Genomic DNA, 18487 nt, shown 5'->3' on the forward strand with positions numbered 1-18487 from the left:
AATCTTAATAAAATTAAAGGATTTCTGAAGGAGTCTGACAATGATGGTGCTCACTTCATTTCGAGCTCACTCATTCCATGTGACAGTGGTAGCGACTTCAGTGGGATGCGGGGCGCTGCTGCAGCCCATGTGACCGGGGGGGGGGGGGGGTTCATTTGTCTGTTTCTGTTCGCGGCGGCTGCTGAGGTTGCTGTTTGTAATAGTGGGACGGAGTAAGACTGATAGGCACCGGAGTAAGAGCTGAGAAGTTCGATCGTATCGGCGGCGCTGTCAGTAACGGAGAACTTCAGCTACACTTACAGAATACCACACCAGGCGCTGTTGAATTCCAGTGTTGTCTCCCGCAACTAAACGGCTCGGGGAATTCTGACAGAAACAAGGGGTCTTGAGTGTCCAATCGGGAAAAGTTTCCACCTTGAGTCCCTTGGATTGAGGACATGAATAAACTCGCAGCCTGATATTTATTGAAAAAATAAATAAATAAGAGGAAAACCCCGCTGGTGGTGGGGTTCGGTGTGCCGGAGCCGGGTGCAGGTCTCCGCGCCCGCCCCCGTGGAGCTGTGCGCAAGCGGTTGTCTCGCGCTGCCCCGCAGGAGGAGACCCGTGGAGCGACAGTCGCGCGCCACTCGAAGGTGGTCCTGCCCGTGTTGCAGCGCACCCCCCGCCCCCCCCCAACCCAACAAACAACCCCTCCCCTGCTGTAGACAGAACTCGGGGTTGGGGGCGGGAGGAGGAGGTGAGGCGCCGCTGCTGTTGTGATTGAGGAAGACACGCTTGGCTCTCGCGCTGCCGAAGCAGCCGTTGGGCTCCGGCTGCTGTGATTGTGGAAGCCGCGTGCGCGGAGCTCCGGCTCTCGCGCCCGCCTGTTCGCCTTCGGAGCTCGGGAGCCGTTGGGTGGAGGCTGTGGAGCCCGCCTCGCGCTGCCTAGAGAAAGCGCCCAAATATCTGGGATTAGTCAAACAACACCGGGTCACGGCGACAACTTTTTCTTAAGAAGTAAAAATGATCGCGAACTTCCAACACACTTGCCTTTCCAAACCAGAAAGGAAAATGTAACTGCTCTTCATGGTAGACAGTTATCACAGAAGAGATGCTTTTAAATAAAGTCAACATGTGCATTGCAAGCTACTGTGGGACCATAGCGCTCGTCCTCTTCGCGATCGCAAACGGTAAGCCAATAGAGTGTAAATATTTTATTGCTTTTATTTTGTCGGACAAATGGTTGTTTTTTTCCCCGTCTACTAAAATCTCTTTCCCCTCTGGCATTTATGATAGTCTCAGCCGGCGATGGCAGGTGGCTGCGCGCTTTCTCTCGGTCAGAGCGTTTCTTCCCACCTAAACCTCGGCTTGTTGGGTGGACAGCGCCGATCTTTGGGGGAAATTTTTTTAGTTAATTATTTTTTTGTTGCGTGGAGCTCCGTGTGAACCCGAATTTCGGTGTGTTTGCCACTTTTTATAGTGATCTCTCCGGGCCTCAGTACACGGTTTGCTTGTCTCTCCATCATGACAGTTTGTCAGAATCCGACAGGATTTATCACCCTAGATTCGTTGATGTTTTATTATTTTAAAGGCTCATTAAATAATACGTGTTGACTCCTTATTTGCTTCGTTCTGGTTAGTTTTCCGTATAGCAATGACATTATATCGCCATTTCAGCTTTTCATTCGTTCCTGTTATCCGTTCTATTCTTCCTCGTCATCTCAATCATAAAAATTAACATGATACATTTAGATTCTTTTAACACAATAACTCTGCTTTAAAAAGTGAACGCTTTCAAGTGTGTGGAATAACCCATCCTTTTGACTAAACCATACTGATTCTGTTGCTGATTGTAAGGCGATTAATGGATCGCAATATTCCTGTTGGATGCCTGAAATTCCTAATCTTTTGGATGATTAGATTTTGTTTGTTTTGCTTTAACTCTCTGACATGTTCGGACTCGCATTCATATGGATGGCACATCCTCGCGGTACTGACAGCAACATTTTTCATTTTCCCTAATGTGTCTGTCTCGTGTCTCCCTTCCTTCCTACTTTCTCATCATTTTGTACCGTCTGTTTCCTTTCCTTTTTTATACATTATTTGCATTTCTTCCATTTGCACTTTCGTGCAAGCTGTTCTTTGTTCTATTTCACTTGAATGGACTTTTTGATTATACTAAAATGTCAAAACGACTTAATCGTTTTATTGAGGCTCTGTTTTGCTCTCAGCGGGTTTTTCTTTTCATTCGCATTATTATTTCCCATCAAAAACGTTATATTTTACTTGTCAGAAGCACCCGCAAAATCTACGGTGCTGATAGAAATCCGACCAGGTTACATTTTACTATTCCACGGAGCGAGCATTGATTGGCTTTTCTCCCTTTTCTGAGGCTATCAAAGTTGCAGTAAATATGTTCTTATGAAGATTAGGAAATCAGCCATTCGAAAATGTGGTCCTTTATTTTGGATTATCCTCTTGTTTAGTATTGACTAAATACCACACAAGTTGAATTTCGCTGTCGGGCGGCTGGCGGTAGAAGTGTGTTGGGGATCGATGTATAAGGATTATGTAAATAATACTGAGAAACAGGCAGTTCATTCTTGCACCAGGCGGGGCGATGTAGGCAATCTGATAGAAACTGCACCAGGGAACGAACAACTGTTAAAAGGGAGTGCTTGCACATTCTGGGCAACGTGGCAAATGTTACCCTTGCACCAAGAATACGCAAATTGTAATTTGCTTTTTAACATTTTTGTTTGGATCACAATTGTATTCCCGAGTACTATACTTTTAGGGCAGACATTCCAATGAAATAGTACGTATTTTTTACAATTGGATAATCGCATTGGAAACATTTATGTGTAACAAGTAAACGCAACTGATGTTAAAAAATTTGCCTATACTGAAATTACATAACGTACGTTTGAATAGGTTTCAGTTAATTATTTGTCAATGTAGTGGGCAGATGTAGTGTTGCTAATATCGATACGTGCTGAGTGTTGATTTTTAAAAATCAATTTTTAATAAATCATTGTAATTGCCAAGAGTGTTAGCCATTTACAATGAAATAAATCTTTACCATTGAACGTTTTCTATGACCAAAATTATTTATTTCGTAGGAAGTTACTTGTGCAGAAGTGATGGGCTCGCAGCTACGTTCCGGAACACATTTTTAAATGGCGAACAAATTGGGATTGTTCGTGTTTCACTATTGTTTGAAACAGCCAGAATATGGGCGAGCTAATGGTGTTTGTGCTATTTATGCGTAAATGGTATGGCAATTTAAGGGGATTAAAAGTGAATTTCCAAAAGTTGCTGCTGCAAATGCACCATTGTAGTTAGCTCCGCAAAAACGGCATCCTGTGGTCTGCTTCACCACTGAAATTCATTGATGACATGAAGTTATCACAGAAAAGTTAAAAGTTTTGTACGTTTGAGTCTAAGTGCCCTTTTAACCACTTAATAAGTGTTAATGATTGCTAATCAGCCTCTCGACACTGAAAATCCACGATTACAATTGCGGGGTCCCATTCGTTCAGGTATGCATTGTTAGAGATTTAGAAAACATTTTAATAGAAACAAAGTACTGTGGATGCTGGAGATCTGAAATAAAAACACAGTGCTGGACCATCAGGGCAGACCTGCTGAGTTTTTCCAGCATTTCCTGTGGAAAATATTTTAATTCGTTTTCTACCTCTTGTCTTTTTTCTCACAATTCAATCTTTCATTTTTCTCTTCCCGGACCTGTTTGATATTGAATTTGCCCACTCCAGTTACACTTCTCAGATCTTGAGCTGTTTATCTCAATCCTTCAATCTGTTCAAGGAGCTATACAGTTTCTTCCTCTGTTCATTCATATGTCATTTTCCTCATTGTGCAGTTATCAGCTTGCACTTTGATCAACTTTTGCACAAGATTTAAGTTTGCAAGGGCATGTCTAAATAATGGCAGATCTTTTGCTACAGCAAAATCTGAGCCATTTTTTTGACTACATTTCAACTTGAACTATACATTCCACACCAGATATCAGGGACCCAATGCTGCATGTGACTATGAATGAGAATAATGCCTATGTTGACTGAATTGTTTAATTTTGAGAATTTGCAGTATTTTTGTTGTATTGCTGAAAAAAAAACATTTTGTTGAAGCTTTTCATCTTGCAATCATCAGGACAATCAAGAATACCAATGTCAGTGGAAGCAAAAACTGTATACTGTATGAGAAGAGCACGCTGATTGGCTGGCAAGTGGACTCTGGTAGAGGTGTTTCCATGGAGAATGCTCCAGTTAATGGTGACTGACAGTTAACTGCCAAGTATCACTTGAAATTTTAAACCAACAACTTGACTCTGGTCAAGGCATTACCCTGTGGAATGAACCAGCGAATGGCTATCACTTATTTTGTTTAGTTGAAACAGGCCCAATATGTGTACATGTTCTTTCTGTCTGCAAAGAACAGGGCCCTCTGTATTTATGTAGCTTCCAGTACATGCAAATGCGCAACACGGCAAATTGGTTGTCAGTGTAACTTTTAGCACACTGAGGATTATTTAGCAAATGTCCACTCACAAAATCACATCTAATGCTGTTTAACTTAATGTGTTTTGAGTTTTGCAAGCATGGGCTGGTTGGGTATGGTCTGTACCTTGCCCGTTGCGAACAGCGGAAGGGACAAGCTGTTTGATACTGAAAGGGTTAAACGACAAGTTAAATTTTTTTTTTAGTAGAAACAGGATATAAGCTGAGAAAACAGAATGGAAGAGTAACAGATGTACATTAGAAGATAACAAGGAATGAGACAAACAAGCTAGTAGGACAGAGGGTATGCCAGGGAGTGGGTGTTGAAATCAATGTGGCCTAGACTACATAATCAGCAAAATATGGTGGTCATGCATGGATGAGAACAATGCCTGGTGTATGTGTACATGAAAAATAAGTAAACAAAGCCGGTTACATCTGTTTAAGCATGTGATTGTAAATTGACAAGATTAGAATACATAACTCAAGGTGTATATAGGGAGGGAACATTTGTAACTTTTTTAGAGTATGGTCTTAGACTGCCCAAAACTGTCTCTCCCTGTGTATGCTTGAATAATAAATGATCGAAATCTGTACCTGAGTCTCCTGGGTGGTTTGTCGAGAGGTGAACTACAACAATATGATTTGCCAGTCTTTGGGACGTATGACCTGTATACCTAGCATCACATTGGCACTGAAATCCATATACCACATTACTCATTTGTGCGATAGGCAGGATGTCTTTTTAGCTTGACAGCAGCATCTTGTTAGTGGCGAATGCCACTCGTGTTGCTACTGCATAGTAGCAGTGTGAAACAGCTAGTCTCAGCTGTTGCTCAAATTTTTCAGATGGATTACGCTGGAAGGGTAAGGTGAGATAAACTGGGCACTTTTCAGAGCCGGAAGTGACAACCTTAAGCACGTTCATGAGTTTGCGTGATATCCAGCGCAAAATAGTCTGATCACATCACGGTAGCCGTTATCCCGCAGGATGTCTTTGCACCCTATTTCAGCATCAAGCTTGCGTGGTGAACAAATGGATTGGGCCCTACTTATGAGGTTGCTGATAAGGCCAATCTTATAGCATGTGGAACTGTAAGAATCCCAATTTGTGCATGGACCAGTGAAGGGAGGCTTGTGGTAGACCATGATAGAGAACCCCCTGGCAGATTTCTCAAATAGTATCTCAAGGAACAGGAGTTCATTTGACTGCTTTTGAGTGCAGGATGGAGCCCAGTAAGACATGCAAAGAAATTATTAGGTGATGCTATGGATTTAAATATAGTAAGTGTATCATCACATATCGGAAATATGCATGTGGGAGGAGGTTAGGTATAATTCCTTGATGCCTGGTTTAAAATTTCAAACAATGCTTGGCAATTAACTGTCAGTCATAATTAACTGGTGCATTGTCCATGCCAACGCCTTTACCAATCAGAGTCCACTTGCCAACCAATCAGCATTCTCTTCTCATACAGTATAAAGTTGTTGCTTCCTCTGACATTGATATTCTTGTGATTGTCCTGATGACTGCAAGATGAAAAGCTTTGACAAAATGTCTTTTTTCAGCAATACTCTAGTTCTGTACTACCAAATGACTACTTTTGTTTTAATTGTATAGGCATACCTATTGATTTTCAAAAGTGGAAAAATTTAATGGAAGTAAGTTTCCCATTTATGTAACTTCTTGTAAGACTTGATTGGTCAACCTTGGATTATTGGGATTTAGTAGCGCCTTTCCAGTACCCTAATTAAGTGAAAACCTCTGGCCTCCAGGGTTTAAATTTGATGGAGAAGACTATCGATATGTGCATCTTATAATTGGTGTATGTGTGCTTTTCTCTAAGTTTATTAAGCAGGTAGTTGACAGCGTACCACAATTACACTATAATCCTTATTGTGGGGTACTTCTGGAGCAGATATTCAATTTTATAACAAAGTCCCTGTGATCTATGATTTAAAAAATTGTCACCAACAAGCTTTTCTGGTTGCTAGAGTTCCAAATTGGCCATTAGTATTTATGTGAGTAAAATTGATATCTCTGGCCATGTGGACAAAAATATTTAAATGTAGCCACTTCTTTAGTAAGGATTCATAATTGGTCACACAATATTTGTCATTTGGCAGAAAATATGCTCTACTGTACCCTACAGTAACGTGCCCCACTGAACTAATTAAATGTGAGATTGACAGAGTTGGACACAAATTTATAATTGAAGTCATATGATTTAGAAGTTTTTTAATTGCTATATATCTGAATAAACTGCTGATGAATTTAAAATAAAAGCTACAGTAACAATTTTTTCCATCTTAGTTCTTTGGAATTTTACTTGCTGCCTAATTTCCTGATCAAGAGAGGCCTGTATTTTTATACTGGACCTGGCTATAATTGGGAACTGACAAGGAATGTTGTAAGCCTATCTTTGAGTTATTTGTCATATGAATTAAAATATACTCTTTGCTTCTGGATCTCATTTAGATGGACGAATGTGGGAAATCATTTGCAGGAGTACTAAAGTTAGTTTTTAAGCCTTGAAGCTTTATCCTTGTGAGGCTGTGGAGCTATGACTGTTATTTTGATTCCTGGCAGTGAATGAAAACAGATCTTGTTGGTAAAGAAGACTAACGGGTTAGATATGCAAGATCAGTCCATAGGTGGAAGTAAGTTAAAATGTGAATCTGGAGCTGAAATTTCTGTTTTAGTACTTTGAAGTATTGCAAGTTGTACGTTCCCAATTTATTGGTCTATCCAACCATATGGAACATTTATTCACACTGAATTTTGAAACGATAAAATGATGGATGCTTATAATGCTCAATTTTTATATGGATTGTTTTTTTTTAAATTACAAATTGCTGTATAAAATGACTGAAATATACATTAGATATTGAAAAAATATAACCTTACAAAAGCTAAGTTGGGGAGAGTGATATACAAAAAAAAAGACTTGTAACTGCATGAGAGTGAAAATACTCAGGTACAAGAACTTAAATTTACAAATATAATGGCAATCTGATGAAGTCATCAATAGCAAAACATAGAATGGATCATATAAGTAACCTGTTTAATAGGATTTTGGCCACACTCAAAAATGCCAATTTCTCATCCTCTACAAAGTTAGCAGATATTTCCGTCAGATGCAATTTTACAAGGCTTCTCTCTTCATGCTATGCCTTCCAGTTGAGAAGTAAGTTTTGTAATCTTCCCTCTGGCTGTTGCAACTAGTCCTTTTAAATAGATGTTTATAAGAGCGGGCACAGGTAAAATGGGAAAAATGACCTTCTTCCAAGCTGTACCATGAGCTATACTCTGATGTTGGTGTCCGTTCATAATCAAGTCACGAAATGGAGGCATTGCATTGGAGATAATCTCAGCCTTCTGTGGAATCTGCATTTTGCTTTCTTCGGTTATTTCCCACCCTCCTCACCACAACAAAGGTTCAGCTATTAAGGTTTATATGGGAAAGTATCATATTCTGTTAATTAGTATATCAACTTAGTATGAGCCATGGAATTGTACAGCATGGAAAGAGGCCCTTTGGCCCATTATGACCGTGCTGGTCATCAAGCTCCTGTCTACTCTAATCCTGTTTTCCGGCACTTGACCCTTAGCCTTGTATGCTCTGGTGTTTCAAGTGTTCATCTAAATACTTCTTAAATGTTGTGAGAGTTCCCGCCTCTACCATCCTTTCAGGCAGTGAGTTCCAGATACCCCTCCCCCGCCCAAAAAATCCTCAAATCCCCTCTAATCCTCCTGTTTCACACTTTAAATCTATTTCCCCCCCACCAGGGTATTGACCCCTCCATGAAGGGGAAGAGATTCTTCCTACCTACCCCGTTTATGCCCCTCATAATTTTGTACACCTCAATCAGGTCCCCCCTCTGCCTTCTCAGTTCTAAGCAAAACAATCCCAACCTATCTAGTCTCTCTTCATAGTTGAAATGCTCCAGCCCAGGCAACATCCTGGTGAATCTCTGCACCCTCTCTATTGCAATCACATCCTTACTATAGTGTGGCAACCAGAACTGTACACTACTCCAGATGTGGCCTAACTAATGTTTTGTACAGCTCCATCATAACCTCCCTGTTCTTGTATTCAGTGCCTCAACTAAAAAAGGCAAGTATCTCATATGCCTTCTTAACCACCTTATCTACCTGTCCTGCTGCCTTCAAGGATCTGTGGACATGCACACCAAGGTCCTTCTGATCCTTTGTACTTCCTAGGGCCCTACCATTCATTGTGTGCTCCCTTCCCTTGTTAGTCCTTCCAAAATGCATCATCTCACACTTTCAAGGATTAAACCCCATTTGCCACTGTTCTGTCCATCTGACTAGCACGTCTATATCGTCCTGTTGTCTAAGGCTTTCCTCTTCGCTATTTATTACACCATCAATTTTCATGTCATCTGTGAACTTACTGAGTATATCGCCTTTTTCATGTCTAGATCATTGATGTACACTACAAACAGTAAGGGACCCAGCACCAACTCCTGCGGTATGCTGCTGGACACAAGCTTTCAGTCACAAAAACAACCTTCAACCATCACCCTCTGCCTCCTGTCACTAAGTCAATTTTGGATCCAATTTGTCAAATTGCCCTGGATCCCATGGGCCCTTACCTTCTTGAACAGTCTCCCATGCGAGACCTTGTCAAAAGCCTTACTGAAGTCCATGTAGACTACATCAATTGCACTACACTGATCCGCACACCCAGTCACCTCCTTGAAAAATTCATTCAAATTTGTTAGACATGATCTCCCCCTGACAAAGTCATGTTGACTATCCTTAATAAACTCTTTCCTCTCCAAGTGGAGATTAATTCTGCATGAGAATTTTTTCCAAAAGTTTCCCTACCACTGATGTTAGACTCACTGGACTATAGTTCTCTGGTTTATTCCTACGACTCTTCTTGATTAATGGTACCGCATTAGCTGTCCTGCAGTCCTCTGGCACCTCTCCTGTGGTCAGAGATGGTTTGAAAATTAATGTCAGGACCCCTGCAATCTCCTCCCTTGCCTCCCACAGCAATTTGGGGTACATCTCATCTAGGCCTGGGGATTTATCCACTTTTAAATCCACTAAAACTGCTAATGCCTCCTCCCTAATTGCTAATTTGTTCAAGTCTATCACAGTCCCCCTCCCTGATTTCTGTACCTACACCGCACTTCTCTATAGTGAATATAGATGCAAAGTACTAATGTAAAACTTCATCTAAGTTTTCCGGCTTCTCACACAGATTCCCACTTTGGTTCCTAATAGGCCCTACTCTTTCCCTATATTAGATGCAAGAGGATTCTTTTGCCTATAATATACTTATAAAACGCCTTTGAATTTTCCTTTATTTTACCCATCAGTGTTTTTTCATGCTCCCTCTTTGCCTTCTAATTTCTTTTTTAAGTAACTCCCTGCACTTTCTATACATCTCTAGGAGTTTCACTGTTTTGAGCCCTCGGTACCTGTCATAAGTTTCCCTTTTTGTGTTTATCCAATCCTGTACATTCCTCGACACCCAGGGTTCTCTGGACTTGTTGGTCCCACCCTTCACCTTTATGGGAATATGTTGGCCTTGCACTCTTGCTGTTGACTTTTTGAATGACTCCCACTGCTCTGATGTAGATTTTCCTACAATTAACTGCTCCCAGTCCACTTTGGCCAGATCCTGTCTTATATTAAAATCGGTCTTCCCCCAATTCAGAATCTTTATCCCTGGTTCATCTTTGTCCTTTTCCATAACTACCTTAAATTTTACTGAGTTATGGTCGCTATCATTGAAATGATCCCCACTGACACTTCTACCAGTTGCCCGCCTTCGTTCTCTAAAATTAGGTCAAGCCCTGCCACCCCTCTTGTAGGACCTTCTATGTGCTAGCTTAAAAAGCTCTCCTGGGTACATTTTAAGAATTCCACCCCCTCTAAGCCTTTCGCACTTTGTCTATCTCTGTTAATATTAGGGAAGTTGAGATCCCCTACTATTATTACCCTATTATTTTTGCAATTCCCTGAGATTTGCCTACATATCCACCCTTCTATCTCCCCCTGACTGTTTGGGGATCTATGGTACACTCCCAGCAATGTCATTGTCCCCTTTTTGTTTTTAAGTTCCAGCCATATGGCCTCATTTGAGGAACCTTCTAAGATATCATCCCTCCTTATTGCAGAATTGACTTCTTGATCAATATTGCAACACCACCTCTTTTACACCCCCTCCCCACATCTTGTCTGAAGATTCTATACCCTGGAATATTGCCAGTCCTGCCCCTCTCTCAACCACGTCTCCTCGGTAGCAATGATATCATATCACCATGTGTTAATCAACACCCCCAACTCATCTGTCTTACTCATAAGACTCCTTGCATTAAAATGAATGCCATCCCACCTTGCCATGCTCCCTTGTGCCTTAGCTTGACTATATACGCTCTGCCTTCCAGACTGACTTGTTTTTTCTTCTTTACTTGTCTGTGCATTATCCCCTATTATACCTCCACTCCGTTTCCCATCCCTCTGCCAAATTAGTTTAAACCCCCACCAACAGCACTAGCAAGCCCTACCCCCCTTAAGGATGTTGGTCCTGTTCAAGTGCAACCCGTCGGACTTGTACAGTTCCCACCTTCCCCAGAAACAGTCCCAGTGATCCAGGAGTCTAAAGACCTCCCTCCTGCACCAACTGTTAAGCCACATCTTCATCAGCTCTATCCACCTAAACTTATACTCACTAGCAGTGGCACCGGGAGTAATCCAGAGATTATAACCTTTGAGGCTCTGCTTTTCAATCTGCTACCTGGCTCCCTAAATTCTTGTGGCAGGACCTCATTCCTCCTTCTATCAATGTCGTTGATCTAGTTAATTCTATCAAGCCACAATCTCTGACTATTTGCCTTCCCCCTTCAGAATACCCTGCAGCCGTTCAGTGACATCTTTGATCCTGGTCCCAGGGAGGCAACACACCATCCTGGAGTCATGACTGCGGCTGCAGCAATGCCTGTCTGTACCCCTCACTATTGAGTCTTTTGCCACTATTGCTCTTCCTTTCTTTTTCCTTCCCCTTGTGCATCTGGGGTCTGGCTGCATGCTCCAGAGGAATTGTCACTATCACCGTTTTCCAACACAGAAAAACTGTTCTTGAGTGTGATGCACTCTGAGGCTTCCCTGACCACCTGCCTGCCTCCCTTCTTCTGACCAGTGGTCACCCATTCCTTTTCTGACTGCACTTCCTTAAGCTGTGGGGTGACCACGTCTAGAAATGTGTTGCCCATGTAACTCTCAGCCTCGCGGATGCACTGCTGTGCCTCTAGATGATGCTCAAAACTCCGAAACCCGGTGTTCAAGCTGGTCAAACTGGTGGCACTTCCTGCAGATGTCATCCAGACTGCCAGGAGTGTCTAAAACTTCCACATACAGCAGGCTGTGCAACACACGGGACTGAGCTCCCCTGCCATACTTTTAGTTAAAGTACTCTTACTCTAAATTTAAGCCAAATAGAAAAATATTTAAGTTTCATTTTTTTTTAAACAGAAAGCTAAAACTCTTACCTTTCCTTAATGTAGCTTTAAAGTGGGGAAAAACAACTTGCCCACTACCTAGCAATCAGCCCCCTGCTTTGCGCTGATGTCATCTTTGTCAGCCTTTTCGAATTCCTGCGGGGTTCCTGTTGGGGTTAGCTGCTGCTCCGACTGGCTCGATCTGGGCCTTGACCCTCAAGCTTTTATTGAGAAGCTCTGCTGGCGCAATTAACCCCCAGGTTCGCTCCATTCTGCTCCTGCTGCTCCGACTGACTTGATCTGGGCCTTGATCCTTGGGCTTTTATTGAGAAACTCCGCTCCACTCCCACTGCTGTTCCGACTGCTACTGGAAAAAACAGGCTTATATTTATGCAGTGTCTTTTACAGCCTTGGGGCATCCAAAAGTGCTTTAACAGTCAATGAAAAGAAACTACACCTTTGAAATGTAGTCACTGATGTAATCTAATAAATGCAATGACCAATTTGTGCACAGCAAGCTCCCACAAACAATCATTTGATGATGACCAGATAATCTGCTTCTGTGATGTTGGTTGAGGGTCAGCATTAGCCAGAACACTGAGGATAAAAGCTTGCTGCTTTTCTTTTCATAAAAAACCGTATGATCTTTTACACCCCCATGAGAGGGCAGGTGGGGCCTGAATTTAACGTCTCATCTGAAAGACGGCACCTCCAACAATACAGCACTCCCTCAATATTGCACTGGAGTGTCAACTTTGATTTGTGTATTCAAGCCCAGGAATAAAACTTGAACCCACAATCTTCCCACTCCGAGGGCAAGTGCCACTAACTGAACCACATCTCACACTATATTAGTCAGTAATTGCTGCAATATTTTTATCATTTGAGGATGTGCCAATTCCTAAATAAAATGGTAAGTAGAGTTACATTTAGTTTATGGATACAAAATGTGGATATTTTATTGGGAATGAGGAGAAGATCAGCCAAAGCTTGAATCAGACTGAATTTGGTTGTTTCCATTAAGTGGGGCACAAAGTGCTTTTTAAAGTTGATTTGAAATTGACAAAGATTGGAACTAACCTGATGTTTTCAACAGTATTGTTGACTTCAATAATAGTTATACAGCATTAGATTTAACTCTGAATTTGTTAAGTTAGGGCCATGTCTGAATTATCTAACCTGCCTACAAATGGTTTAATGAAATGAAATATCTAGTATATTTGCTTTGTACTAAGCCATAGACTTTCTTGGAAAGTAGATTTATAATAGTAGAATTGGATCTTCTGAATTGGTGTTGTGGATGTTAAATAACTTGTTATAAATTATAAATTTATAGCACTTGGAAAAATAAAGAGACCACCTGCTTAATGGATTAAATGTGGCAGAATAAATGTTTAATTCATCAAACAATATTTTTAAGGGAGCTGTGGATTTTTGCACCTATTAGAGGATAATGTGACGACGTTATTGGTGGAACTGACACAGATACAAAATCACAAATATCACAAAAAAGTGATGCTTAGGTTTGGTGACTCCAGAGTAGAAAGATGCTTAAATGCAAACATTGACCTTATCAGCGTCCAGCACTGTTTACAAATTTTGCTTGTAATATTGTTCCTGGGTTTTAATGCAGAGCCACAATGTACTTCTGGAAAAACTGAAAATAAGAATGCAAAGGTTTGATTGTGTGGACACTAAATATAGTATTCCATGGACAGGCTGCCTAGCTTGGATTAAATCAATGGTGACTTTATTGGGGTTTTAACTACCCTGCCCAGTTGATACTTAAATATTTGGCTAGTTACACCTGGTATTTTGAGGGATTTACTACTTTAGCAGTCAGTAATAATCTCAAGCCATGTGAAATATATAAGTTCTAAGAGGAACTGAATTGTCCTCAGGATGTGGAAGGGTCATGAGGACTCGAAACGTCAACTCTTTTCTTCTCCGCCAATGCTGCCAGACCTGCTGAGTTTTTCCAGGTAATTCTGTTTTTGTTTTAGATTATATTAAGGAAAAAGGTAGGTACAGCAGAGGTTTCTGCAGCTAGTTTAATTTTTTTTTCATATTGTAGACATTATACATTGGAAGTGCAGGTTGGTAAAATATCACTATATTTTCAGAGTTGATAAACTTCCATTACATCAGGTTTGTTGCAAGGAAAACTAGGTTAGATGCTGGAATAATTTGATCTCCTTTAGTAAAAGATTACCAATAGCTGAGTTGACCTGTACAGATCAATATCAATATATCATAGAATAACAGCTGAAATTAAATCATGATCAGAGTGTTCAAGAAACACTACATCCCAATAGGTTTTATAATTATCATAAATCCCAAACTTAAAGTTATTGTGTTGAATTCATTCCTAACTGCCTATTTTGTATTAAATACAATTTCATGGGACGTGCTTCTTTTTGGGTTATAGCATCAGTCCATGTGGATGCTGAATAGTTTTGGTCTATGAAACTGTAAGATTAGCAAATGTTATGCTATTATTGAAAAAAACACTGTCCCTGCTGCAGCATTGATGGAATTTCCAATCAGTCATTGGCAAGCATCCCCTTGACAGCATCCCAAATGAGCCACACCTAGGAAAATCGATTGACCTGTGCCAACATGAAAGGATGAGAGGAACAACCACCCTTCTGAAACTCTGCTCTGAAGAGAAATTCTCAGACCAGGAATGCACCAGTGAGAGAACCTAAAATTCTCCCTCCAGAGCTCTGCCAAAACACAGGATGATCTTCATCCCTATCTTGACATCAGACCAAAACACCCTTGTACCATCTATACAAATTGACTTCTGTGTTCCAATGTTATAAATGACCACACTTCAAAAATACTTCATTGGTTGTAAAGTGCTTTTGGATGTCCTGTGGTTGTGTAAGGCACTGTATTAATGAAAGTATTTTTTCATGCATACAATAGTTAGCAGCCATGAGACCTGATCAGAAAAAACTGGCAAAAATTTCAGATTGCCATATACCATGTAATTTAAACAGAATTTGACCTGATAATGGTAAATCCGTGGTCTTGATAATACGTGACACTCTGTTCATGATATCAGATAAGTGTGAGAGATTTGCATCCGTGTGTACTTCCTGTTGCCACACTTATTTCCTGTATCATGTTTTCTCCCACCTTTGACGCACTTGCTTATTACAAGTAAGCTAACTATCAATACTTTGCCAAATCTGTTTTACAGTAAGTGGTACTGTAAACTCTTAGAAATTGTTGCCAATTTGGTTGCTTGGCTATTACTGCAAAAGTTAAGATATTTATCATACTTTTAACATGACTTGTTAATCTAGTTTTTTTTCACCTATTGTTTTAAACTGGATTGTTATGACATGCCAGATAATGTGTGTCAGGCAGATCAAATCCACAAGGGAAACTTAATCACACAGTTACACTTGTTTTGCAATTTGCATTTTATTTCGAGATGCGTGCCCTGAATTCAGAAGTAATAAGACTACCATGACTTCAGAGGTTTTTAGAAAACTAAATTAAAAATTTATTATCAGAAGGAAAGATTTCAAGCACATACATAGGTCTTCAAATTACTACTATAATAACTCCTAAAACCCCTAATTAATCTGGCTTCCAGTTATATCCCCGTTAAGGCAACAGTAAAAACAAATAGGGCTGCATCTTCTGGTCAGCGAGCAGGGGGTTGGGGCCCTCTCACTGACGTGTAAAAAGATGCGGGGTGACATCGGGCGTGCATCCCGACATCACCCTGCGTCATTTAGAGTTTCAGTTTGGCGGGTGCACAGCTGAATCGGCCTATTAAGGCCATTAAAAAAGTGATTAAATTGATTAATGGACCCGTCCATCCAACCTTAAGGTTGGCGGGCAGGCGAGGAGGCCAGGTGACCTTCAGCAAAAACATGAAACCTCATCCACGGACGGGATGAGGTTTCATGAGGGATTTAAAATGTTTATAAAATGTTGAAATAAAAGAAATTGATGTGTCCCAGCACATGTGACAGTGTCACATGAGGGGACATGTCAGGAATTTTTTTCTCATCTTTATTGGCTGTTTGAAACCTGAGCCAATCTTCCTGAGGCAGCATTTTGCCTCAGGGAGATCTGTGCGCTATTTTCTGGCTCAGAGAACACCCTCCGTCCCCACAGGGAACGCATAGCGTTCCTTAATTTGCCCGCCCGTGTAAAATGGCGGCGCACCCCCAACTGGGGGCACCGATTGGGAACCTGCTTGCTCCCACACAACCCCCCTGACGGAGGGGGTGGGGGTGGGGGGTGGAGGGAGATCCTGCTCAAAGATTTAAACAGACTCAGGCAAACCAACACAATACCCTGGACAATTTTTTTTTCTAGCTTCGGTTCCTATAGACAGCAACTTGATGCAGAGAGACTGGAGGCTTTTCACACTTGTGTTAGTTCTTAGAATACTTTCTCCCCTGACAGACAGCCTCATTTCCTTTATACATGCTTCTCCCTTTTTAGTGCAAATTCCATTGCTCCCATATGTTTTTGCAACTTTACTTTTCTCATAATATAAATCTTTTCATAGTACTAATCTTATCAGTAACCTATGGGAAAAATAAACACACTGGCGTAGCTTCTTTTGGATAGGTGTAACATCTTACAACCTCTTTGAAATTCAAACTATTCTGGTTTATTCAAAAATGCAAATTTTCCTTACACCTCACATTCTAAAACTTCAGCCATGTTTACGTATTTAGCATTTCAAACCTAGCTTCTTGTTGATAACTCAAAACCTCCAGACCAGCTGTCTCCAATTCAATTAAATCACACACACACACACACATACACATACACACAAGAGGGAAACTATCCAAACCCTACCATTAACCCACTTTTACAATAAGTCAATAATAATATTAAATTAATTATATTTTCATGACATGGATACATATCTTTTATGTGGCTGGAAACTAGTTGCTACTAAGAAATTGATTGAGCTCTTTTCCCATGTGGAATATTTTACCTTTCTGTTTTCTAACTGCTTTTGGTTTGAAAATAAATGTTTTGTGGGAAAAAATAAATACTTTTTCAGCTCTATTCCCAGCAACGTGACTCAGAACAATTTTTCTGTATTCTTTGTGCGTTCCGTTTGTGGTAGCTGCCAAAACAAGGAAAATTTCAAAAAATTGCTTGTGCACCAGCATAAACATTTCTTTGCCTATCTAAATTGCAGTAACATTCCAGCCTATAGACAGCTGTCTGCAATTCACCTTTCTTGCACATCCTCTATATTTGGGTGTATATTTGAATTTGTATTAAAGGGGAAAGTACTTTCCTGGGTTTTCCTGGTATGCTCACTACACTTATTATTTAATCCATTTCAGTGATTCCATTGGTCTAACTCAGTTGTACTTCTAATTTATTCATATAACTCTCTGGATTTCTGTCAGTGTACCAAAGACTTATTTTTATTTAATTAATCTAGGGATATGTGCTAGATTGACAAGCTCTCGCTTGCTAATTATCTACACAGCAAAATTTGTTTTTATTAATTTGGTTGAAGCCTGTTTCCTGATGCTGAAGGTCACTATTTGATTCCTTGCTGGTCTTACTTGGCCTTTCCTGAACTTTCATTGTGTGCTTCAGCATCCCGTTTTGCTGAACTTTTCATGAGCATTCTGACTTTTTTGGACATAAATATTAAATGCTAGAAACACAGATTGGTTAGCATCTGTAGGGAGAACTGACGGTTGATTTATTTGGGACTGGATGCACTTCAAAGTTGAAAAATAAGAGATGAACAAGCATATTCAATTAGAAAAGGGTGAAGGGGAGAATAATCACAGGAAGTATCAGTGGAATGATTGCATGCTGTAACCAATCATCAGTTAAATCATGGAAAGAAATAATAAGAAACAAAAGATGCATGAATAGCTAAGACAGTGGAAAATTTAAGGAAATGGGTAGGAAAATAGAGATGGGAATTGTGGAAAATTTGGAGGCATGTTTCAACTGAAGATGCTTGCAAATTACAGTAGTCCCACCAGCTTCGCAAAGAGAAATAACAGGGCAACATAAGGGGAACAACCATCCTGCCACCACTATCAGAATGTGTTCTGATGGAAATGCAGGATACAACCGAAGCTACTGGTCATTGTTCAAATTTACATCTTGTTCCCTTCTTTCAGCTTCCCATGTGTGCTTCAGCCCTAGTATTGCTGCATTTGTTCTTACTCATTAATCTTCACTTCAGTTTGCATTCCTTTCTACCTTTTCTTTCTTTATTTTCTACTCTACCTTCAATGATTCCATTCATGTTTATCTTTGCTCTATTTCAATAATATATTTTCTCCATTTCTTTGCTTTGTTCCTGTGTGCTCTGTACTCCTCAGCTCTCTACATCCACTTAGTCTGTGTTTCTCTTTAGCTCTAACCATTTATATTTCTTAACATACTCAGTATTCCATATGCATACAATAATTACTTCTGCAACTATTTATGCCTCAATAAATTCTTACTATACCAAATCGCTCACTTGTTTACTTAAAATTTCC

General features: G+C 40.5%; 1 protein-coding gene across 1 annotated transcript in view; it reads left to right on the forward strand.

Annotated features, from left to right (window-relative positions):
* The first annotated feature begins 767 nt into the window (after positions 1 to 767).
* The window catches only part of LOC121282878 (transmembrane protein 132E-like), a 408363-nt gene continuing 390643 nt past the window's right edge, over positions 768 to 18487 (forward strand). Inside the window, exon 1 of the mRNA XM_041196690.1 lies at positions 768 to 1169. Within this exon, the coding sequence (XP_041052624.1) occupies positions 1091 to 1169 (79 nt within the window). The 5' untranslated portion in view covers positions 768 to 1090. The remainder of the gene's footprint in view (positions 1170 to 18487) is intronic.

Source organism: Carcharodon carcharias, chromosome 10, assembly GCF_017639515.1.
Source record: "Carcharodon carcharias isolate sCarCar2 chromosome 10, sCarCar2.pri, whole genome shotgun sequence".
NCBI classification, from domain to species: Eukaryota; Metazoa; Chordata; class Chondrichthyes; order Lamniformes; family Lamnidae; genus Carcharodon; species Carcharodon carcharias.